Genomic DNA, 25,627 nt, shown 5'->3' on the forward strand with positions numbered 1-25,627 from the left:
CAAGCTGGGTTACCTTAATAAAAATAAAATTCAGCTGTTGAAAAAAATGCAACTCTGACAACCCATTGTGGCCTCACAGAGGTTTATGATTATTCACGTGATAACAGAAAGGGATTAGGTTTGGTCCCTTCTTTTTAATCCAGCAATTTTGGATGGCATTTTCATGTGACATTTTACAATCCACATGTCCTTCAAAATCATATCCCCTTCTCTCATTGCAAAATTGACATGAAGTCCAAGGGGATGGTCATGGTGAGAGCTTCCAGTTCTACTGGACAAACAAACATCCTCCTTCCTGTATTTTCTGAGCCAAATGCTGCCCCTCCAGTAGAAAGAAGAATTCTCCAGCATGGAGAATTCCAGCTGGAAATGAGGAACTCCCACGAAGCACTTTGAATGAGATCCTTTAAGGCGGAGAGTTCCAGTAATATTTCCACTGACCTGCCTTTTCTCATTCTCCCAAAGAGGTATCTTTCCACGTCCATAAGGTGATATTCTATCCAGGCAGCAATGCAGGTTTCCAGCTCACAATTCGTTGTACCACCTCACACAGCCTCTCATTTGCTACAATGTATCGCCAGGCTTTCTATACTACTTTTACCTCTGACAGTCATGTACAAAGTACTACTAGAACTCATCCTTTTTGTTAACAGCAGCACTTCCTCCCCACCCCCCAACCCTGGTGACTTATACTTCTCATATATCCTAGGAACCAGTGTCTCATTAGGCAGATTCTGGAGAATAAGTGGAGAGAGGATCCTGGCATCTACAATAATGAAGTACTAATACACGCAGGCTCAGACACAACAAACTTTATCTGGGTTTCTTTTATGTGCCAAATGCTTTTGTGCACACTTTTTGAAAGCAAATACAGCTTCAGTCTATTCCAGACCAACAAAATGCAGTATTTGTAAACATGATCATCCCCTAGTGCAACATATTTATTCCATGACTGACAATCTTTCTGAATCTATCCATTGAGGAAGAATGAGCCAATTGTTCATCAGATTTACACATCTGTATCCTCCTGAAGCTTATCGTCTCCATGGGTGCCTCTTGAAATAACCCAAACAGATGTGCATGAGGAACCATGCTGAAGATGAACAGCTGTTTCTGTATTATACACACAGTCAATAGTAAATTCCACTTGATGTAAGTCTGGCTATAAAAATCCAAGGAAGCTTAGCTGTTCAGTAGGGTTTCAATCTGAATTGGGACAGCCATTCAAAAATGTCAGCTGCAATGCTGCCAGTTTATATCGTAGAACTTACACATATTCAGACATGTGGCCATGGTGACAGACAAGAATAAATAAAAGATACGTACATAATAGGGGCTCTTGGGTGGCTCAGTCGGTTAAGCATCGGACTTCGGCTCAGGTCATGATCTCACAGATCATGGGATTGAGCCCTGCATCGGGCTCTGTGCTGACGGCTCAGAGCCTGGAGCCTGCTTCAGATTCTGTCTCCCTCTTTCTCTGTCCCTCCCCCTCTCATGTTCTATCTCTCTGCCTCTCAAAAATAAAAAAAGTAATAAAAATTTTTTTAAACCACATAAAAAAAGATATGTACATGCACATAAAAATGTAAAATTTCCTTTTATAATCAACTTTTCCCTACAAATGACCTAGATTCCCCCCCCCACCCTTCTTTTAAGTTTCAGAAGGCACTTACCTTGAGAAAAATCATGAAACAGTCCAGACTTTTTCTCGGCATCCTTATTTTCTCTCCACTCCTTAGTCTTGGTCTGCTAAGACTGCCATAACAAAATACCACAGACTGGGTGGTTTAAACAACAGAAATTTATTTTCTTACAGCTCTGAAGACTGGAAGTGCAAGATCAAAGTATTGGAAGGTTTGGTTTTTCCTGAAGCATCTGTCTTTGGCTTGCAGATGACTGTTTTCTTGCTGTGTCCCCATGTGGCCTCTTCTGTGTGTGTGTGTGTGTGTGTGTGCAACCCTAAGTGTCTCTTCTTATAAGGACACCATCCATCTGTGTCCCTTATGACATCATTTAACTTTAATCACCTCCCTAATGGTCTGATCTCCAAAAATAGTTATGTTGAGGCATAAAGCTTCAGCATACAAATTTTAGGGAGATACGATTCATATTACATCAGGTACCCGGTATTCTATTTCTTTCTTCACTCTCCCTACATGCTGCTCTGCCTCTGTTCCCAGGCAGGAATATTATAAACCCATTTCCATTACTTATAAACATGTAAACATCTGTTGAGGGGTTAAACACATTTAAGTTGGACATGAAGCCTCAGGCCAACGGAAGAACTCAAATCTCTTCCAACAGACAAAGTCATAGAGCTCAGGACAGAACTGGAGTTGGAATCCCCAGGCTCTAAGGATGAGAAAGTAAGCAGCACGCTTGTGTGACAAGAGATTATAATTTTTAAGTTCAGAGTTGGAAAATTAAAGAGATTTTCCCTTGTCTGCCATTCATTTAACCCTTTCTATATTCAAAAATATCAAAAAGATAATTGGAGAGAAAATTGCATTCTTGTATTCCCAGATCTCTTTGAGTTGGTCACTGGTGGTTTTTTTGGACTGGTACAGAATATTTCTCAGACTACAGTCTGGGCCTCTTTCTTAGGAGCGCATTTCCAAAACCCTAGGAACAATTCCCAGTGGCCTGGCATTGGGCATACAGAGGGTGTCGACTGGAGGGTTTCCAGTGGGCCACAGCATTGCCCCATTGCTGCAGGTTCACCCTGTGGACCCAATAATCCATCAAAGACTGGTGTCAGTCAGTTGCCCAGGCTGTTGTAGCACCTGCTTCCTTCCATTTATAGCATTAAGAACTTTCTTCCTGGGACCAAGCTGCATTTGTATACTCTGAAGATCCTCATCAGAGCAAAGTAACAGAGCTTCTAGATCAATCTGCTCTCTCATGAAAATGGGAAGGAATTCTTCCAGGTGGTGGGACTGCAAAAATACTTCCAGAGGAGTAGCATCAACCACATCTTCCTCCCACTCCACTTCATCCTCATCCCAAGGCAAATCATCTTCATGGCTGTTTTCCACTCCCTCTTTGTTAGCCTCAGCTTCCTCGGCCTCTGCTGCTCCTTGTCTCTGAAGCAATTCACTGTGCATCTGAAATCCCAACACCCTCTTGCTGTCTGAGAGGTCTTCGGGACTTAATATTCTGTTCCTTCTAAAAACAATATTGCCTAGACCCGGACGGTTAAGAATGGACTCGTGCTGCACACCTCCGTCCTCCTTTGCTGAGAAATGGAGCTTCTCTTTGAAGTCCTGGGAGAATGTGTCTTCCTCCTCTTCTCTGAACACTTCCATCACATTCCTCTGCCCACTTCTGCTCTCCTTCCCTACCAGCTCTTCTGTATCTTTGTTCTTCTTGAACTTTATCTTGAAGGTGTCTTTAAGGCCCTTAGTTGCTGACCCAAATGTACCAGAAGCAGAAGCATTTGAAAGGGATGACCTGGAGAAAGTAGCCTTGGAAGAAGAAAGAGTCCCAGATTCCTCCTTGCTATAGGTGCGAGCCATCTTATGTTGGTGCTTCTCTTGGAGCCTCTCGCACTCTTTGATCTGCCTCCTGGCATTCTTCTGAGCCTGCTCCTTCAGCCTGCTAACTTTCTTGGGGCTCATGATGTTCTGGGCAGTGGCAGCCTTATCCAGGAGAGCAACACATTCATTCTGCTCTCTGCTAGCAGCAGCATCCAGTGGAGACTGTAAGTTGTTGTCCAGGGCAAAGATGTTGGCACCAAAGTTGACCAGGAATGAAACACAGTGGGTATGACCATTGGAGGCTGCATAATGCAAGGGAGTATTTCCCCAGATGTCACATCTATTAGGGTCCCCTCTAGAAAAAATATCAAAAATACACATAATTTTTGTTTCTTAGAACATGAGGTCCAAAATAAATAAATAAATAAATAAATAAATAAATAAATAAATAAATAAATAAATAAAACCAAGATGAACAAAATACATGTTAATCCTGCCTTGGCATTGGTTATAACTTGTGAAAGTCTGAACACATAGAGAAATCAACATGGCCAGAAACAGAAAGAGCCCATCTCTACCCTTTGCTTCCTTTTTAGAAGAAAAGCTTCTCAAGAAACATCCCCCTCCCCCCAAAAAAGCCACTTTCATGTTTCATTGTTTCCAATTGGGTCACATGTCTATAGGAAGAGAAATAGAACTACTATAACTTAGGCCAACTAAAAATTTTCCCTGAAGCTAGGGATAAGATTACCCAGTGGCATACTTGTAAATGTTTAACAACTGGCTTACCCAAGAAAAAGATCAAAGCTCTGATTTATGGCATGTGCCAATTTTTGTGTTGTACATACACCCATCATGGCAAAATTCAAGCTACTAATGTGATATTACTGGACACAGTTTGGAAGAGATGTACAGTAACACACTGTTATAAATTATTCCCACCATATATGTAGATATTGCAGATGTACAAAATCTTAAGAACATAGTTAATAGTAAAATGCACTAAATAATTAGGAAGTGAGAAGTTTTGAGTATTTAAAAATATAATTTATTAACTGATAGGTTAAATAACCTTATTTTTAATAACGACTCTGTTTAACAGACTGAAACTTCCTGAAAATTTAGCAATCATCTCTCATGAGCTGGTAAGAGCTCATTCCCACTCTAACAGTGTTACCACACTGGAGTCACATGTAGGAAAATAAAGAACTGAACAGAACCGGGTTCCCACCAACAAGAAAGAAGAGGAGAATGGATATTGTGTAGGTACCAAACAGTATCTACTACAACCATTATTCATACAAAGGGTAGAACATATCCATTGATTCCCCAACTTACTTCCATGTAATTACAGTGTCATATATGTGATCAGTTCTGCAATGGCTTATGGTGTAATTGGGGGTACTATTAGATGGGATTAAGGCCAGAGACCCCATGCCAGCATGGAAACAGTCATGCGGTAGTTGCTCAATAAAGATTTGTGGGATGAATTAATGCCTACTGGAATCTTGCCCCAGGCCACAACCCCACTCCCCCATGAGATTGTGAGTTACTGGCAGTCATGTTGTTTAATATGGCTCTGGCCCCAAGCCCAAGCCATTGATGAGAACTCTGATAATACAGGTACTAAGAGGCATTCTTCCATCACCCTAGACTAGACCCCCAAACGAGGATCTCTCTAAACTTTCCCCAGTCTGGACCCATGGAAGGACAGGAGACAGGTTCCGAGAGAAGGCCTCTTGACATTCTTGGTGAGTAGGATGTGGAAACAGGAGAGACAATCCATGCACTTGCAACTGCCACATCAATGCCCTGTGACCCTTCCTCTGTTGCTTGCTACTCAAAGTTTGGTCCCTGGATCAGTAGTAGCAGCTGCAGCTGCAGCTGCTAGTTTGCTAGAAATGCAGAATCTTGGACTCCAGCCCAGAATTCCTGAATCAGAATCCGAAGTTTAACAAGATCCCAAGGTGATATGTAAGTTCCCTGCAGATTGAGAAGAGCTGCGCTAGTTAACGGAGCCTAACCAATGTCCAGTAATTTGATGAATCGAATTTGTAACTCCTCCATGGAAAGCCTTGGTCTCCTCAGGCTTTTCAGTGGTGAAGGTTTATACTTTCAACACCATCACCACCACCCACCATCACCATCTCCTTCTTAAAGAAAGACCAGGATAATTATCAGAGGGGTAAAATAAGGCTCAGAATGGTTAACTGATTTAAGCCTGTTACACAGGCAGCATACTTTGGATCAGGCTTGCCTCCAGGCCTAACGGTCTCCAGCACAATATAGTCTTATGTTAACAGACCTCAAGTTTTTCTACTTTACCAGCTATGAGGCCTCAAGCTTAACTCACTGAGGACTCAGTGTCCTCATCTGAATGAGTATGAGAATAATTTTCCTGGAGTTGCTATGTGAATAAGTTAACATAAAGCCTTAGAAAAGTGCTTGGTCCATAGTGAATACTCAATAAACATTACCTATCATCATTTCTCTTTTCCCTAAACTCATAATCCCTAATTTCATATATTTATTTTCCCCACAGCATTATAATAGCTCTTGTGACTTTTGTTAAATGTTTATTTATTTTGAGAGAGAGAGCACAGGGGAGGGACAGAGGGAGAGAGAGAATCCTAAACGGGCTTTGCATTCAGAGTGGAGCCCGACATGAGGCTCCATCTCGTGACCATGAACTCACGACCTGAGCCAAAATCAAGAGTCGGACGCTTAACTGACTGAGCCACCCAGGCGCCCTAGCTCTTGCGACTTTTTAACACTTACAGTCGTACTTAATTTGCCCAATATTTATGTCCCAACTCCCTAATGAGATAATATGCCTCAGAGGGTCAAACCTGTGTCTTTTTGTCCTTTGTATCACATCTCCTAGCAGAAGTCTCAGACTCAACTTAAAGAAACCAAGCAGGTCATTTAAGCAGCTGAATGGAGCCAAGCTTGTTCTTTCAACAAAGTCATAGTTGAGTGTGAACTTCAATGAGAAAGGATAGCTGTCGCTCAGCAGCAGCTGACTGCCACCTTGAATAAAAGCAGGCACAATTTGGCCAGGGCTTCCATTTTCCACATAAAGCCAGACATCCAGGATTTCATGTGGAATTTTTTGAATTTCAAACGTTGGCTCCAATTTAAAAGAAAAATACAGTGAAATCCAAATAAAACACAGTTTTGGACTGGATCCAGCCCATACTCTGGCAGTTGGTAACCTCCTTCTGAGCAGAGAACAGCATGAACAGATGCACATATGGGTGATGTTAAACATGGCATATCTGAGGAACCAGGAGTATATTTCGGTTGACCAGAGTGCATGGAGATGGGGCAAGGGAAATCAGTGCAAAGAGGAAAGTAAGAAAATGAAATTTAATCTAAGGAAAGCAAATATTAAATAAGACCATTCTGTCGGGCTGCTACTTCCAAGAGGTCTGCTCAGTATGCCTGATTTAATTGTTTTGGATCAAAGAACACCTCTTTCAGTCTTAGTGCAGTTGTGTATCTTAGGGGGGCACAGTGCCTCACCCCCAAAGATGTCGTTTTACATTTTATTTATTTTAACCAAGCACTATATTCAAAAGACTCCTTAAGTACTCTAGACATCAAAGAGGGATTGTAAAAACATCCAAGATGGTACTACAAACATAAACAAAAACATACTGGTTAAATTTGCTTGAAACTGTTGGGTTGTATAAGTTAAAAAAGAAATTATTGAGAGGAGTGAGCTATGGTGGGGATGTTCAGGGTCTTAAGGAGTTTAGGTTAAATCTACATGCTTTGGAACTTAAAGGAGCTTAAATGTCCCTTTCAAGATGGAAGGAAGAACATCAAGAAAACCTTGAGATGACCCCAAAGATGTGTCTTGTTCTAAGAAAATTTCAAATGCAAAATTCCAAATTTATAGATGAAACTGTCAGTAAGATGATTTAAAAGTCCCTAGTGTATTTAAGTTATTTCCACTTATAAAAATTCTATTTAAAAGCAACTTTCTTGGGTGCCTGGGTGGCTGAGTTGGTTAAGCATCTGACTCTTCATGATCTCACAGTTTGTGAGTTCGAACCCCAAGTCGGGCTCTGTGCTGACAGCTTGGAGCCTGGAACCTGCTTCAGATTCTGTGTCTCCCTCTCTCTGCCCCTCACCTGTTCACACTCTGTCTTTCTCAAATAAATAAATATTAAAAAAATTTTTTTTTCAAAGCATCTGACTCTTAATTTCGGCTCAGGCCATGATCCCACAGTTCTTGAGTTCGAGCCCTGCATCAGGTTCTGTGCTACAGCTCGGAGCCTGGAGTCTGCTTCAAATTCTGTGTCTCCCTCTTTCTCTGCCCTTCCCCCAGCTCCCTCTCTGTCTCTCTCTCTCTCTCAAAAATTAAATTTTTTTTAATGTTTATTTTATTTTAAGGCAACTTTCTGGGGCACCTGGGTGGCTCAGTTGGTTAAGCAACCAACTTCAGCTCAGGTCATGATCTCGCAATTTGTGAGTTGAAGACTTGCGACAAGCTCTGTGCTGACAGCTTGGAGCTGGAGCCTGCTTCAGATTCTGTGTCTCCCTCTCCTCTTCGTGCTCTGTCTCTCAAAAATAAATAAAAACTTTTAAAAAAATTTTTAAATGAAGCAACTTTCCAAATTTGTGTATAACTTAAAATATTTTCTAATGACAAATTTCATGGAGACCTTATATTTTTTTAATGTTTATTTATTTCTGAGAGAGAGAGAGAGAGAGACAGAGCATGAGCAGGACAGGGGCAGAGAGAGAGGTAGACACAGAATCCAAAGCAGGCTCCAGGCTCTAAGCCATCAGCACAGAGCCTGACACAGGGCTCGAACTCGTGAACTGTGAGATCATGACCTGAGCTGACGCCGGACGCCCAACTGACTGAGCCACCCAGGCGACCCTCATGGAGTACTTCTAAATTCAATCTTTGTCTTTCAGTCTTTGGTGTCTTTCATACTTCTTAATAGAATCATTACACATACCTGCCCAGATATTCACAAACTGGTCCCCCTCGTTTGATTATCCGAATCCAATATTGATGCTATAGTGTTTGCCTAGGCTAAATTCAGTCTTGGGTTGGTTTCTTTTCCTATTTCTTTTTTCCAAAAGAGAAACTCACTGAAGAGATTTTAAAATAATCCCCATTTTGCTCTTGCTTTTTTGTAGGTCAGTGCATTTGGGCAGTAATTTTTAAAACCGGATTGGTATTATAGTCACTAAATGGGCAACTTGCTTATATTAACTTACTCTGAGCATCTGGTCCACATCATTTTTTCTCTTTTGAAGTTAATTTGTTTTTTGTGAAGCTGTTCTCAGAAAAAAAAAATCAGTCTTTCAAAAATGTTTTTCTACATAAGAAGGAATATTTGGACTTATTAATAATCAAAGAAATATAAATGAAAACAATGTACTACCATTTTCTTGCCCATCAGATAGGCAAGGATTAAAAAGAACAGTAATACTCAGTTTTGGCAGGAGTATGGGAAAATGAACAATGCTGGAGGAATCATAAAGTAGTTCAAATTTCCTGGCACATTATGTGCCAAAAGCTTTTAAAACATAGCACCCTCTTGAATCAATAACTCTGCCTTTAAGAATTTATCCTAAGGAAATATTAGACCCTTGTGTAAAGATGAGTAAGCAAGGGTGTTCATCCCAACTTGTTAATAACAGTTGAAAGACTGGATTCAAATTTAAGTGTTATGAACAAGCAACTGATTAAATAAATTATGATGAAACCGTAAAAACAGAATACCATATAGTCATTAAAAACCAGTGACATGATGGGGCGCCTGGGTGGCTCAGTCGGTTGAGGGTCCGACTTCGGTTCAGGTCATGATCTCACACTCCGTGGGTTCGAGATGCATGTCGGGCTCTGTGCTGATGGCTCAGAGCCTGGACTCTGCTTCAGATTCTGTGTCTCCCCCCCCCCGCCCCTCCCCTGCTCATGCTCTGTCTCTCTCTGTCTCAAAAATAAACAAAAACAGTAAAAAATTTTTTTAAAAAACAGTGGTATGGGATGCCTGGGTGGCACAGTTAGCTGACTGTCCAACTCTTGATTTCAGCTCAGTTCATGATCCCAGGATGATGGGATCAAGCCCCACATCAGGCTCTGTGCTGAGCCTGCTTAAGATTCTCTCCCTCTCTCTCTCTCTCTCTCTTTCTCTCTCTCTGTCTCTGTCTCTCCCTCTCCATCTGCCCCTCTCCCCACTCTTCTAAATCCAATCTCTGTCTTTTAGTCCTTGGTGTCTTTCATACTTCTTGATAGAACCATTACACATACCTGCCCAGGTGTTCACAAACTGGTTCCCCTCATTTGATTAGCTGAATCCAATATTGATGCTATAGTGTTTGCCTGGGCTAAATTCAGGCAAATTCTCTCTCTCTCTAATTAACAAAACAAAACAAAACAAAACAAAACAAAACAAAACAAAACACCAGTGGTATAGATTTCTACTTCAAAGAGCAAATAAAAAACTGAAAGTGAAAATGATCCATAATCTATTGTTAAATAATTAGAAGCAGGTGTCAGAACAGTTTGTATAATATGACTGCCTTTTTTCAGGGGGAAAAATGTATGTGTATGTACATGTTCTCAAAGGAAAAAGTCTGGAAGGATATAAGCCCAAATGTTAATGACTGTGAAAATTGGTTTGATTTTTACTTTATTAAATTTATCTTTGTAATATGATGTAAAATTTTGCAGTAAGTATCCTCAAAGAATCAGGGAGGAAGATAACTTAGGTTAGCAAGTGAAACAAAACAAAAAAAATTCACATACACATTGAAGGCAAAATGAAATTTTGTATAATTGGAGCCATCTTCCAAGTGTAGGAGAACATATGTAATTATTGCTTTTCATCTTTAAATTTTGAAAAGAAAGGAACACAATTTTTAACAAAGCCAGAGTTTGGGTATTAATAATTACCACATGATCCACTGTCAGTGATCAATGACTGATTAACTTCTAAATTCAATTTTTAATTTATTTCCCTTTTTAACTCCCTTAAGTATATAACTGGCAATTGATCTCTCACAGCTCCTGAAAATTGGCTGTGGTCAGTATGGGAGCCTAAGAAAACCTGTACAAGATTTTTTTTTCAGCCTATGTACTCCATGGCAACTTAACACAATGGTGGAACATGGGGTCTTACCTTCCTCTTCCTCTACTCACCAAAACATCCAGTCAACTGTAATTGATCCTACACCCAAACTGCCACTCCAATCCATCCCTGTCTCCCCATTGCCATTGCCACTGCCCTAGTCCAGTTCATCTCTCATCTCAACCATTAAAATAGCCCTTGAACATTTTCTGTGACTGCTACACAGCTGCCTGAACAAGTTTTGTAAACACAAATCTACCAGGTGGCTACCCTGCTTAAACCTGACAATGACTTCCCATGCCGATAGGATAAAGTTCAACTCCCAAACAGAGTTTACAAGGCTCTTGTGATCTGGTCGTTTCTTATAACTTGGCCTCTCCCCATTAAAGCTGCATCCAGCCATACTCAACTTCAGTGCCTAGAATGTAAAGTGCTCTCACTTGGGAAACATTCTTCCTTCCATCTTCTGGCCAGCTTCTTCTCACCTTTCAAGTTACAGCTTCAATGATCCAGAAAGCCTATCCTCACTCTATGGTTTGGGATAGATGCCTGTGTTATTTATGTAGCGCCCTTTCTTTCCCCCCTTTATAACCAATATCATCTATGACTTAACTTATTTAATTTCTGTCTTCCTCTCTCAAATCTGATCACCATGAGGAGAGGAATTGGGTCTCTCTTGTTGATCAGAGCATCCCCAGTGGCCAATAAAATGGCTGGTACATTGCAAATATGTAAAAGTAAATATTTACTGAATTGAAATTGATTCACTTAGCTCCTTTATTAATGTTTTCTTTTTTCCTTTCTTTACTGCCATCGGGTTATAGTTGCCAACACTGCCTAGCCCTTCTGGTAACATGCAGAAGAAAAGAGATAGGTAATTCCTGCATTAGAATTTGGGGGAAGTGTGTATGCATGTGTATATATCTGACAGCTAGAGAGATAAGACAGGCTGAAGGTCCCTTATAAAGCCAACTATTTCATCTAAGAATCATGGCTTGCATTAGGGTTGTGTATTAATAAATACACAATTAATAATTAATAATTATTATATTATTATATATTATATTATATATTTAATTATATATAATATATAATTATATATGTATAATTATATAATTAATTAATAATTAATAAATAGGGTTGTGGATTTTAATGGAATAGATAAAAAAAAACAACGCATCATTTGTTCCAATCAAAGTTAACATCTTAAAGTCAAGTAAAACAGTGATTTCTTTTTAAGAGCCAACCATTTAAATTTCATGGAAAAGTTTGTTTGTTTGTTTGTTTGTTTGTTTGTTTGTTTGTTTTAAAGTAGGCTTCAGACCTAGCATGGAGCCCAATGTGGGGCTTGAATTCATGACCCTGAGATCAAGACCTGACCTGATATCAAGAGTCAGATGCTTAACTGACTGAGCCACTTAGGTGCCCTTATGTAAAAGATTTTTAAAGACACAAAATTAAAATATCCTCCCCCCTATCCCCCTGCTCCGAGCAGATAACAAAGCCTTAGAGTTCAGGATCTTTCTATGTGTGGCTCATAAGGGATGAGCCATCCCCATGGTACCAGTTCTTAATGTGAAAAGAGCATCTCTAGGCAGTTTTCTCTTTTTCTCTAAAAAGACAATTATTTAGACAATCCATAAAGAACAAAGTATTTTCACTGACTTCCCTGTCTCTTGCTGCTGTCTGTAAACTCCTACCATAAACACTGTTTACAGTAGAAACCATCAGGTTGAACTTACCCTCTGCTGCAGATTATTTCTAGGGCTTCCAAATTCCCATGGTAAGCTGCCAGGAGTGTGGGAGTCATGCCATCTTCATCAGAAAGATTCAGATCTCTCTTGGTAGCCTCTTTCAAAAGTTCTAAGTAGCTATCACTAGCAGCTTGGTGGTAGCGAGTGGACATTTTTCCTGCCCACCTAAGCCCAGCCGGATATTGCTCTCCAGGCAGATCAGGTTGTTGGTGAAGTAGCCTTCCTGCAAAGCTGGTTAATCAGTAACAAGGAAGAGTGTCACCTCAGGACAAAGGTCATTCCAGGCTCCTCCATGGAAGGCAGCCAGAAAGGTTCACAGCACTGAACTTGGACCTTTCCTTTCTGGCATGGCCATGACCTGGAATAGTAAGGAATGCGGGGTTCATCTTGAGTGTTTTAAGCCACATTTAATTTTTTCTGTCCATTAGCATGTCTTGAATGTAGTATTGGTCATCTAGGCACAGAATGTACAAAATAATTTCCAAACAATTCAGAACTAGTCTAGTTCACTGGGGAGGTCTATTTTAGAAACTATTTTATTGAGGTATATACACTATGAAATTTACCCCTTTTAAGTGTGTAATTCAATGATAGTAAATTTACACAGTGGTTCAAGCATCACCAGAATCCAATTTTAGAACATATCTATCACCCTCAAAATATCCCTCATACTCATTTGTAGTTAATCCCCATTTCCCCTCCCAACCCCAGGAAACTACTAATCTGCTTTCTGTCTCTATAGATTTGCTTTTTAAGGGCATTTAATATAAATGGAATCATAAAATATATAGTCTTTGTGTTTAGGGTTTTTTTTTAGCTTCACATAATTTTCTGAGGTACATTCATTTTTCAGTATATAACAGTACTTCCTCTTTATTGCTGAATAATATTCTACTATAGAAATATACCAAATGTTCATGATTCATCCAATAGCTGATGGACATTTAGATTGTTTCCCCTTTTTGTTTTTATGAATAATGCTTCTAAGAACATTCACACGCAAGTCTGTGTGGACATATATCTTTATGTCTCTTGGGTTTATAGCAAAGAGTGGAATGGCTGGGTTACATGATGATTAATATTTAACTTTTTCAGAAATTGCCAGTGTTTTTCCAAAGTCACTGTACTGTTATACATTTCTACCAGCAATGATTGGTGATAATTTCTCCATATCTTTGCAGCCTTTGTTGCCTTTTTGCTTATAGCCATCCTTAGCGGATGTGAAGTGGTATCATTATGGTTCTAATTTGCATTTCCTAATGATTAATGATGTTGAGCACGTTTTCATGTGCTTATTAGCCATTCTTACATCTTATCTTTATTAAATTGTTTGCCCATTTTTCTCACTGGGTTATTATCTTATTATTGAGTTATAAGAGTTCTTTATATATATTGAACAAAAATCCTTTATCAGATCTATTTTGAACTGAATGAAAATGAAGACACAACATCTCAGAATTTTAAAACAGAGCTTGGCCCAAATGTCCATCAACTGATGAGTGGATTAAGAAGATGTGGTATATATGAGGTGCCTGGGTGGCTCAGTTGGTTAAGTGTCTGACTTCAGCTCAGGTCATGATCTCACCGTCCATGAGTTCGAGCCCCATGTCAGGCTCTGTGCTGACAGCTTAGAGCCTGGAGCCTGCTTTGGATTTTGTGTCCCCTCCCTCTCTCTCTGCTCCTCACCTACTCACACTCTGTCTCATTCTCTCAAAAATAATAAATAAACATTAAAAAAAAGATGTTATATATATATATATGTATGTATACACACACACACACACACACACACACACACACACACACAGTGGAATACTACTCAGCAATGAAAAATAATGATATCTTGCCATTTGCAACAGTGTGGATGGGACTGGAGGGTATTATGCTAAGTGAAATAAGTCAGTCAAAGAAAAACAGATATCACACGATTTCACTCATATGTGGAATTTGAGAAACCTAACAGATGATCATAGGGGAAAGGAAGGAAAAATAAGATAAAAACAGAGTAAGGCAAACCATAAGAGACTCTTAAATAAAGAGAATAAACTGAGGGCTGATGGGGGTCAGGGGTGGGGAAAATGGGTGATGGGCATTAAGGATAGGACTGGTTGGGATGAGCCCTGGGTGTTATATGTAAGTGATGAATCACTGGATTTTACTCCAAGACTACACTGTATGTTAACTTGAGAATAAATAAAATAAAAATAAAAAATGTAAACATTAAATAATACAGAGCTTGGGGGAGAAATTAGCAGTTTTTAATGCCTGTATTAAAAAAAAGAGAAATATCTCAAATCAATAACTTAAACTCCCACCTTAAGGAAAGGAGGAAAACATGGAAAAATTAGTGCAAATAAAGAACAAAATGTAAGACCAAAAACATGGTCCAAATATCTCTGTAAAACAGGTAAGTGTAAATGGACAAAATTCACCAGTTGGAAGACCCAGCTATATCTTATTCACAACAGACACAGCTAAAATATAAAATTGCAGAAAGATTGAAAGCAAAAAATGGAAAAGTTTTATCAAGAAAATACTGACAAAAAATGGTATATCTATATTTATATCAGACAAAATATAGTTTAAGCCAAAAAATTACTAGGGATAAAGAGAGATGATGAAAGGAACAATTCATCAACAAAATATAATAGTCCTAAGCTTGTGTGTACCTAATAACATAGCCCCCAAATAGAGAAAACAAAAAATAATAGAACTGGAACAGAAAGAGCAAATCCACAATCACAGTAGGAGATTTTAATTAACTCTCTTAATATTATACATATAATGATAATGTTAATTCACCCTCTGTATATCATACACACACACACACGCACACACACACATATATATTAGGCTAAAGATTAGTAAAAATATAAAATATTTGAACACAATTAAAAGCTTGACTTAACAATCCTATGTATAACTCTATACTCAATAGAAAAAGCGTGTTCTTTTCAAGTACACAGAAATATTTATAAAAATTGCCCACCTAGAATGCAAATTGGTGCAGCCACTCTGGAAAACAGTGTGGAGGTTCCTCAAAAAATTAAAAATAGACCTACCCTATGACCCAGCAATAGGACTGCTAGGAACTTACCCAAGGGATACAGGACTACTGATGCATAGGGGCACTTGTACCCCAATGTTTATAGCAGCACTCTCAACAATAGCCAAATTGTGGAAAGAGCCTAAATGTCCATCAACTGATGAATGGATAAAGAAATTGTGGCTTATATACACAATGGAGTACTACGTGGCAATGAGAAAGAATGAAATATGACCCTTTGTAGCAACATGGATGGAACTGGAGAGTGTGATGACAAGTGAAATAAGCCATACAGAGAAAGATAGATACCATATGTTTTCACTCTTATGTGGATCCTGGGAAACTTAACAGAAACCCATGGGGGAGGGGAAGGAAAAAAAAAAGAGATTAGAGTGGAAGAGAGCCAAAGCTCTCTTTGAGCCAAAGCATAAGAGACTCTTAAAAACTGAGAACTGAGGGTTGATGGGGGGTGGGAGGGAGGGGAGGGTGGGTGATGGGTATTGAGGAGGGCACCTTTTGGGATGAGCACTCGGTGTTGTATGGAAACCAATTTGACAATAAACTTCATATATGGAAAAAAAAAATTGCCCACCTAATAAAATCAGTGCAGGCCTCAATAAGTATCAAATGATAGATTTCATGCAGACCATGTCCTGTGAAGACACAGCAATAAAATTAGAACCCCTCGCCTGATACAACTGATAAACTGTATAGATATTCTCTTGAAGTATATATTTTACATAGTTTTTATCATCAAATACATACATTTTTGCATTGTCTTTTCCTCTCTTTAATCCACCATAAGTATTTCCCATATTGTTACAAAACCTTTAATATGTTTGGATAATAGTCCATGGAATTGAGGTGAGGAAGATCGATTTTCAAAGTCTATAACTCTTTATTCTTCTTATCTCTTTTTGTCTAAGCCTTTATTCCAAGATAAATTATCTGTCAACTTTGAGAAAGCACAAAGCTTTCATCTGCAAGTTTCTCACGATAATTAGCTCCAAGAGTCAATGTTTGTTCCTTTTTCTGGTTTCTATGAGAACCAGTAGAAGCTGTAGAAGCAACCTGGAGGACACTATTATTTATTTGTAAGGAGGGAAAAAGAATTTTTTTAAGACTGCAGAGAGTGAAATATTCAAACGTGATTATGGATACTGTGAGAACAACTAATTTTTTCATGAGCTACTTTAATTTAGACACAATTACATTCATGAATATATTCTAAAATAGAAAATCATATATAATCTGACAGAGGGCTTCTCAAAGATCGATTAATTATCGTGTATATAATTATAAACTATATTATTAGCTTATAGAAAGCTAAGTGCCAATCAAACGAGGAGTCTGTTACAAGATGAAGATGATGATAAAGATAATGTGATAATGATGGGGAGAAGGAGAATGATAAAGATAAGGATGGAAGCAAAGATAAAGGAGGACAGAGCAATCATTCATATAGGAAGAAGGGTTAGAAATGGAGGAGAAGGAAGAGTTTCTCAACTCCAGTAGCACTCATGACTTGGACTCAAACTCTCCTGTGAAATGGTAAGACACCTGAGCTGTTTGTTTTAATATTTTTAAATGGTATTTAAATATCCTGGCACCCTTTGGCATTTCCTTGGGAAAACCCCTTCCTTAAAAGAAGAGTGTGTTGGGGGGGGCGCCTGGGTGGCTCCGTCGGTTAAGCGGCCGACTTCGGCTCAGGTCATGATCTCGCAGTCCATGAGTTCTAGCCCCACGTCGGGCTCTGTGCTGACAGCTCAGAGCCTGGGGCCTGCTTCAGATTCTGTCTCCCTCTCTCTGACCCTCCCCTGTTCATGCTCTGTCTCTCCCTGTCTCAAAATAAATAAACGTTAAAAAAATTAAAAAAAAAAAAAAAAAAGAAGAGTGTGTTGGGAAGGTGAGGTGAAGCAGAAACAGATCCTGAACTTGAAGATCCTCCTTACACCATTCCCTCAAGAGGAGATTGACAGAGAGGGTTGAAATTAGACCTAGAAGACCTGAAGTCCATATATTCTGGAAGAACTTACTGCATCTATTTGAGTTTCCATTTCTTTGTGAATAAAATTGGAGGATATTGCTCATGATCATATTATCATCTAAACTTACAGTAGTAAAGGTGAAATGATATAAAATTCCTTGCAAACTGTGAAGTATGGTTTTACAAACTGGAAGAGCCAAGAAACCATGTGATTGTGGCTAAGAGTGCAGTTAGAGAGAGAGAGCTCTAAAACTTAGTAATTGGTCTCTTTTCTTATTTTCTACTGTACTTCTCAAAGTACAAAGGAGAGACACAACTGGTAGGAGATGGTAAGGGCAGAGATTAATGAAAATACCTAAGACAGATCTGCATATAATTTAGGCACTAACTGCTCATCAGGAGTCTAGATAATTATGGGGCAATTGTGGCTTTTGACTGTATGTTTTGACAGTATTGGCCTTGTGGAAATAAGTATTTGAATCTGCCCCAACAGTATGCTATTGGACTCTTTGAAGGTCAGAAAAGAATATCTTCCCTACACACTGGTTGATAGACTTTAAGGGTCAGATTTAAATGTCCATTTAAATATCCAGAGTAAGTCAGGTGCTCATCACCTTCCTGTTGTAACCAACCCTGTCCTGCTCCCATCTCCCTATACACCTGCAATATTAGAATAACTTTAGAAACTCTTGCTAGTGACTTCTATGTCCCTCTGCTGCCACTTAGGTTCAGAGGGGGTAGGCTTTATTTCCTCCTTTGTTTTCTTAAAAACTCATTTATTACCTGACACCCCATGCATTTAACCATTTCACTTTGAGAGCCCCTTAGACCCAAACACCACTTCTTTCTGCCAATGACCCAGAGAAAACAGGGTTAATTGGCACCCCCAGGGGCAACACTTAGAAAGATTCTCCCCCTAAAGGGTCTCCTCCTCCCCACAAAGCAATGGCATTGTCCATTCTTCATTGTTGTATTTATAATTTTGCAGTCTCTCTTGCCACCTGACAGCTTGATGTTGTAAACAACTGTCCATCTACCATGGAGTCTAATCCTGGATGAAAGGAAGTAGTAGCCCTTGGATGGAGAATTTACCTAGGACTCTGACCTATCTATAAAACAGAGTCTTGTGTGTTCCTTTGCTCAGAGAGAGAGATGGAAGGAACAAAGATTAGTGGTAGTTGATACCTCCAGTCTACCCCCAAGAAAAACCAATGCCAACAAAGTGGAAACCCAACTTCTTCCTTGTTCTGAAAAACCATTCACTGCTAATTGGGAAAGAAATTCAATGTGAAGCCCAGAAACACTTATTTTTATTAACGAGATTGCCCCCTAAACCCAAGAGACCTGGTTTTCAAAAGCAGCCTGTATTTGTTCTCCAAAGCTATTTACGCCTAATTATAGAGGAAATTCACTTGTATGGTAGGGAAGCACATTTTTACCTAATAAGGAAAAAGAAAAGATCCAAGCAGAACGTTGCTTTTAACAAGATTGTTTCATCTAATGAGCATCTTATTATGAATTTTAATGAAAATAAAAGGATTAACAGAAAGTAAAAAAAAATTATAAAGGATTACAGAAGTCCTATTGTTACATGGAACTTATAGGAAGTAAGCAAGGACAGAATAGGCGTCATTAACACATTACTGTATGTGCTGGACTTGGGTTTGTGAGAAACAAACCATTTGAGGTAAAGACATTTTTAAGTCCATTACTCAGAAAATGTCACTTAGTTATTTATGTACGTTTTCCTCTCGAGCACAGCAACAAAACTCTTCAACCTATTTGATGTGGATTTTTCCTCTTCAAAAGAGATTCAACAACCCTGCTTCTCATTTAAACACATATATCACTCAAAATACAGAGAAACTTTCTTTCCCACATTGAAGGTCACTGGTGGTGTTTTTCTTAGAAACATTGTTAAATACAAACATGAGGCAATGAAAGGAACCACTGTCTGCCCTTTTGTTTTTTTCCTCTCTAAATGAAAACATTTATGAAAATATTTAGGTGGGTAAGTTGACTATTGAAATTATAATGTCCCTGAAGTATTGATTGGGCTTAATTTATTCACATAAGTTTCAAGCCATTCAAAGCCCTATTTTTCTGCCAAAAACACAGACAGAACTGTTATTGTACCATCTGGTTTGCATGAAGAATCTCTTGGCATCTCTTAACTGCATATTTTATAAATGCTAAATCCCAGATGGCATTACATTGTAACAGTGGAGAGTTTTATAAAGGTTTCCAAAAACAAATTCTTTAAAATGTGAATACTGGATAGTCTAAGCAGGGGCTACGAATTTAAATTCTGCACTTGAATCAACTGGCTTTGTTATCTAGACAAATTTCCTTTTTCTTTTGCCCTTACTCCTTTCTAATTATTATTGGCTCTGTGAATTGAAGATTTCAATCAATAAAATCATATGACCAAGTCCTCACTCAAAGCTTAAGTTCGTATAAAAGTTGTAAGAACAATGATCACTGGAAAACCTGTATTAGCTGCCATTTTGTTTCAAGATAGAATTTACCACAAAGAAGGGATGTTATGGTGCCTGTTAGCAGATCATCAAATACCATCAAAACCATTCACCACTCTTAAAGCTGATAGTTGGACTGGAAGCTATGCAATTGTGAGCAGCATGCATTATGTTGAAACAAAGCCCTAGTATGGTAATAGCTAAGAACACAGATTCTTAAGTCAGAGACTGACAGACACTAACCCAGAAATTAAATCCCACCATTAATTTGGGCAGATTACTTCTGAGCTTCAATTTCCTCACCAGTAAAATGAAGAGAAAACCCCACAGAGTTATTGCAAGTAATATTATTCACAGGGCTGATGCAAGTAATTAGTTACTTCACACAATGTATGGTCTGTAGTCAGTACTCAATGAATGTAAATTAGTAGTAGTCCCACTGGAAGTAGAAGCTGAAGTCAAGCAGAAGTAGCAGTACTACTAGTAGAAAGGAAGGAACTCTTGGGGTGCCTGGATGGCTCAGTTGGTTGGGTATCCGACTTCAGCTTAGGTCATGACCTCACAGTTGGTGGGTTCAAGCCCCACGTCAGGCTCTGTGCTGGCATCTTGGAGCCTGGAGCCTGCTTCTGATTCTGTGTGTTTCTCTCTCTGCCCCTCCCCTGCTCACACTCTGTCTCTCAAAAATAAATAAAAGTGTTTAAAAAAATTTTTTTAATTAAAAAAAGAAAGGAAGGAACTCTCTCCCTTCTTTAGGTCAATCATAAATGTATAATAACTGCATTTTCTTAAACCTTCTCTTTCCTTTGCATTTTTCTTCTCCGTAACAACAAGGAACTGGCTTTTTGTTTTGTTTTGTTTTTTGGGTTTTTGGGTTTTTTTGGTCCTATCCTTCATCATGGTTCAGTAAAAAGAGTATATATTTTATAGTCACACAGAGTTGTCTTTCAATCTGAGAATGTGTATTTGTCTTCTAGGGTTGCCCCAAAAAGTACCTCAAACTCGGTGGCTTAATCAGCAGAATTTTTTTCTTACAGTTCTGGAAGTCAGAAGTCCAAGATCAAAGTGTCAGCAGGGTTGGTTCCTTCTGAGGGCTATGAGGGAAGGATCTTTTTTGGGGCCTCTCTCCTTGGCTTATAGATGGCCATCTTCTTCTGTGTCTTCATATTGTCTTCCCTCTGTATACATCTCTGTTCAAATTTCCTCTTCTCTTACAGACACTAGTCATATTGTATTAGGGCCCACCCTAAAGATCTCATTTTAAGTTAAGCTAGAGGATCTATCTCTAAGTACAAGGCCTCTCAAGAACTGGGCTCAGAACTGGCATAGTGCCAGTTCTACCACATTCTGTTGGCCAAACCAGCCAGACTCAAGGGGGAAGTGAAGACACAGGAAGAAACAGACCTCGAAGCACACTGCAAGGGATGGGAATACAGGGAGGGGTGGAAGATTGTGACTTTTACAACAAATCTTCACATCAGCTTCAGAACTTTAATATTTAACATATATTCTATCAACTAAAAGTAATGTGCTGCATTGCCAAGAAAACCTTTTCTCTATTTCTGTGGTAACTACTGCACTCTTTACTAGCTATGGAGTAATCTGTAATAATACTTTTATATAAATGGGTTTTTATTTAGAACTTCTGAGCCTTCTCTGTCATCCATTTACCTAAGCTGCCCTATCTTTATATTTACAGATCAATGAAGTCTTGTATGCCTTTGTTCTAGTTCTTTCTGAGCCCATGACTATCAAGAGGTTTATTCAACTTGGATCTGTCTAAAGATCCCAAGAGGAAAATGATATTAATATTGTATAGTTACACTGTTAAAGGAATTACCATATGATGTTAAAGAACATTCTCATTGACATAATCTATCTTGTTTTCCTAAGTTAAATTCATATTTGACATTTGAAAGCTATTTTAAGCTATATTAGCATAGCTGGTAGAAGTTTCTAGATTTCTTATTTATCTTATACTGCTAAATTCTAATTAATGCCATCTTGTACTTCTAAAGTTAACTGATCTGCAAGAGAAGCAGAGTTTTAAAACACCTCCTCATGCGCACACACACACACACACACACACACACACACACACACACACGGGGAGAGAGAGAGAAAGGGAAAATCATAATGAATTAGAAAGAGCTTGGGAATGGACATCAGGACCTGATTCCTTACTGGATCTCTGCTGCTAACTTTCTGTAAGATCTTGAGCAAGTTACTAAACCTCTTAGGTGTAATTTCTTCATTTTACATTAGGGAGATGGACTTTGGAAGCCTCACGTACCAAATCCACTCACTTGGGTGCTATACCTTTATATCATGAAGTTTGAACCCATGGGCCTTTGATTGTATACCTTCTATTGATCACTTAAATACCACTCAGATTTACTGTTACTTCTGTTTGCACTTTAAAATTATTTTAATTGGTTGTTTTGTCACCAAGACAACTCAATCAATACAGAAAAAAAATAGAGTCAGTAAAACAGGAGTTCCCCACCTCCGTATTCCTATGGATAATATTGTGCATATATTTATAACCAGTAGTAGAAGAAGAGCACAGACAAACCAGAACCAACAATTGTTGTAAATGGCCGGCATAGCTGGACTAGGCTTGACTGCCTGTATATCTGCACGGTCTCTTCCCCTGGGTCACACAATTAGCTCTCTGGAAATACTTTTCTGGACTTTTTTTCCATGAGAGAGAGCACACACATGGAAGCAGGGGAGAAGGGCAGAGGGAGAAAGAGAGGGAGAGGGAGAGGGAGAGGGAGAGGGAGAGAGAGGAGAGAGAGAGAGAGAGAGAGAGAGAGAGAGAGAGAGAGAGAGAGAGAGAGAATGAATCTTAAGCAGATTCCATGCTCAGCGAGGAGCCTGATGCAGGGCTCGAACCCATGGTCCTGGGATCATGACCTGAGCTGAAATCAAGAGTCAGATACTCAACCAACTGAGCCATCCAGGCACCCCATCCTTCCTGTACTTTCAATTCAAATATACATTTATATACACAGACACAAAAATGTATAGACATACACAGGTTTTTTTTTTCTTTTTTTAAGTACAATATAAAAACATTAATTATACAACTCCAAAACTCCAATTTTATTGTGGCCATCTTTAATATTACCATCCATAGATCCACATGAATCCAGATGCATTTTAGAATTTGAAGATATTCATACTTACCTAACAATCTGATGATGACATTTAGGTTGTCTTTTAATATGTTTATATTGTATAAAATAAGACAGCAAGCAAGCTTGGAATTTAAGAATTGTAAATTGTTGGGATGCCTGGGTGGCTCAGTTGGTTAAGCGTCCAACTCTTGATTTTGGCTCGGGTCATGGTCTCACATGCTTCTTGGTATCAAGCTCCACGTCAGGGTCCAGGCAGTGTGGAGCCTGCTTGGGATTCTCTCTCTGCCCCTCCTCCACCCTCCTCTCAAAATAAATATGTAAACATAAAAGAAAAAGAACTGTAAACTGTTATTTATAAGAACTGTATTTCAGAAGGAGGGCACATGCTCAAATGAGGCAACAATACTGCCTTGTTATGCATAACAACTTAAAACTCCCTTCAAGAAATGCCTGGTGATGAGCAAGTAAGAAGTGACCTCAGGACCATCAGGTAGAGACCCACTCAGAGAGTAGAGGGAATACCATGTAGTCATTAGCACAAAGAGTGCTAATGAAATTAGTCGCGAAGGAAGACGGCGGCGCAGGAGGACTTAGATTCCACCCACACCTGCCTAAATAACCCAGAAAACCGCCAGAAGACTAGCAGAATGGATTCTCTGGGGCCAAGTGTAGATGAGAGGCCCAGGGAAGAGGGTAGGAAGGGCAGAGAGGCAGTGAGCACTACACAGAGAGCTGGGGCGGAAGGGCAGCCCGCTGGCAAAGCAGAGCCCCCAAGTCTGGCTTGCAAAAGCGGAGGGGCCGGACAGAGTGTGTTCCGACAGCAAGCGGGACTTAACATCTGGAAGGTTATAAGCTAACAGCTCTGCTCAGAGAGAGGGAGTGCTGGAGGACAACGGGAGGGAGAGTTGTTGAGCCCTGGACGACAGAGCTCAGCTTGGCGGGGAACAAAGGCGCTCGCCAGCGCCATCTCCCTCGCCCATCCCCCAGCCAAAATCCCAAAGGGAACCAGTTCCTGCCAGGGAACTTGCTTGCACCGCGCAAACACCCAACACTGTGCTTCTGCGGATCCATCCCTCCAGCGTTGGGTCTGACTCCCTCCCCCTACCGCAGGGCCCCTCCCGAAGCGGATCACTGAATCGGATGGAAGGAGCCTAAATGTCCATCAACTGATGAATGGATAAAGAAATTGTGGTTTATATACACAATGGAATACTACTTGGCAATGAGAAAGAATGAAATATGGCCTTTTGTAGCAATGTGAATTAAACTGGAGAGTGGTAGCCTAAGTGAAATAAGTCATACGGAGAAAGACAGATACCATATGTTTTCACTCATGTGGATCCTGAGAAACTTAAGGGAAGACCATAGGGGAGGAGAAGGGGAAAAAAAAAAGTTAGGGAGGTAGCCAAACCACAAGAGACTCTTAAAAACTGAGAATAAACTGAGGGTTGATGGGGGGGTGGGAGGGAAGGGAAAGTGGATGATGGCATTGAGGAGGGCACCTGTTTGGATGAGCACTGGGTGTTGTATGGAAACCAATTTGACAATAAATTTCATCTATTAAAAAAATAAATAAGGGTCGCCTGGGTGGCTCAGTAGGTTAAGCGGCCGACTTCGGCTCAGGTCATGATCTCGCGGTCCGTGAGTTTGAGCCCCGCGTTGGGCTCTGTGCTGACAGCTCAGAGCCTGGAGCCGGTTTCAGATTCTGTGTCTCCCTCTCTCTGACCCTCCCCCATTCATGCTCTGTCTCTGTCTCAAAAATAAATAAACGTTAAAAAAAAATTTTTTTTAATAAAATAAATAAATAACATTGAAAAGAAAAAAAGTATACCCTAAAAATAAATAAAGAAAATAATAAAGAAATAAAGAAATAAAAGAAATTAGTCTTTGGTGTACTCACCACCTTTGCCAGTTCCCACAGTGGTCCTCCTTCTCTCCATGCCTCCTGCTCAGGGCTTTTGTGCTGCCCTTAGTCTCCCAGAACCCCGAATTTGGGGCTGGGATCAAATCTGTCCTTTCCAAGGCAAGACCTCCTACTTTGGAGAAAAGGCACAATATTGGTAGAGAAGCGAACCTGGGGGTGGGGCCTGGGAAAGTGGAGCGACACATCAGTCTCTGAACCTTGCTTCCACACTGCATCCTCTACGGCCTTCCCATCACAGTCTTAACAATCATGGTAGGAAATTACCTTCACATTTGCAGAAAAGTTGTCACTTTTTGGAAAATATGCTTCAGAGAAAAGGAGTAACTATTGCTACCATGCCTCTGCTTGGAATCTAAATCTTCTCACTGTCTCTAATCCCAGAAACGTGCTTATCCTGGCTTTTGTTCCCTCTCCCCAATTCCATATAACATAATGGGTTAATTCCCATTGAAGAGGTTGACCACTAACAATCACTCATTTTCGTGCCTTCCCTCCAAGTACGTGCCAAATTTTCTCCATCATAAGATTCACCTGTGGTGCTTGTTAAATAGTACATTAACTCAGGACCCTCCCCTGGAGAGCCCAATTCAGCAGCTTTTGGGTGAGAGCCTGGAATGTGTGCTATTAATGAGAGCCCCATGTAATCCTTTGATCAAGAAAGTTGGGGAAACACTGCTCTAACCTACAATGGTATTTCAGACACCTGTAACAGGGAGTAGAGATTAC

At 39.7% G+C, this 25,627-nt stretch overlaps 2 protein-coding genes across 10 annotated transcripts in view; both read right to left on the reverse strand.

Annotated features, from left to right (window-relative positions):
- Nucleotides 1-1,783: 1,783 nt before the first annotated feature.
- On the reverse strand, nt 1,784-12,479 carry ANKS4B (ankyrin repeat and sterile alpha motif domain containing 4B). The gene is made up of 2 exons (XM_019820832.3): nt 12,316-12,479; nt 1,784-3,831 (listed from the first exon to the last, which is right to left on the reverse strand). Exons 1-2 carry the CDS (start codon nt 12,477-12,479, stop codon nt 2,742-2,744), a joined length of 1,254 nt encoding a protein of 417 aa, XP_019676391.3. The 3' UTR covers nt 1,784-2,741.
- LDAF1 (lipid droplet assembly factor 1) overlaps nt 3,719-25,627 on the reverse strand; it is a 67,562-nt gene continuing 45,653 nt past the window's right edge. For 6 of the 9 annotated variants that reach the window (XM_045048194.1, XM_045048197.1, XM_045048199.1 and 3 more), the window contains 2 exons: nt 24,878-25,013; nt 12,556-12,685 (listed from right to left, as the gene is read on the reverse strand). In XM_045048194.1, coding sequence (XP_044904129.1) covers nt 12,586-12,685; nt 24,878-25,013 — 236 coding nt within the window. In that variant the 3' untranslated portion in view covers nt 12,556-12,585. Of the gene's footprint in view, nt 3,832-12,555; nt 12,686-15,995; nt 16,027-24,877; nt 25,014-25,627 lie in introns of those variants that run through there. The other 3 variants (XM_023247041.2, XM_045048200.1, XM_045048201.1) reach the window with 3 other exon arrangements.

This window comes from Felis catus, chromosome E3, assembly GCF_018350175.1.
Source record: "Felis catus isolate Fca126 chromosome E3, F.catus_Fca126_mat1.0, whole genome shotgun sequence".
Taxonomy (NCBI): Eukaryota; Metazoa; Chordata; class Mammalia; order Carnivora; family Felidae; genus Felis; species Felis catus.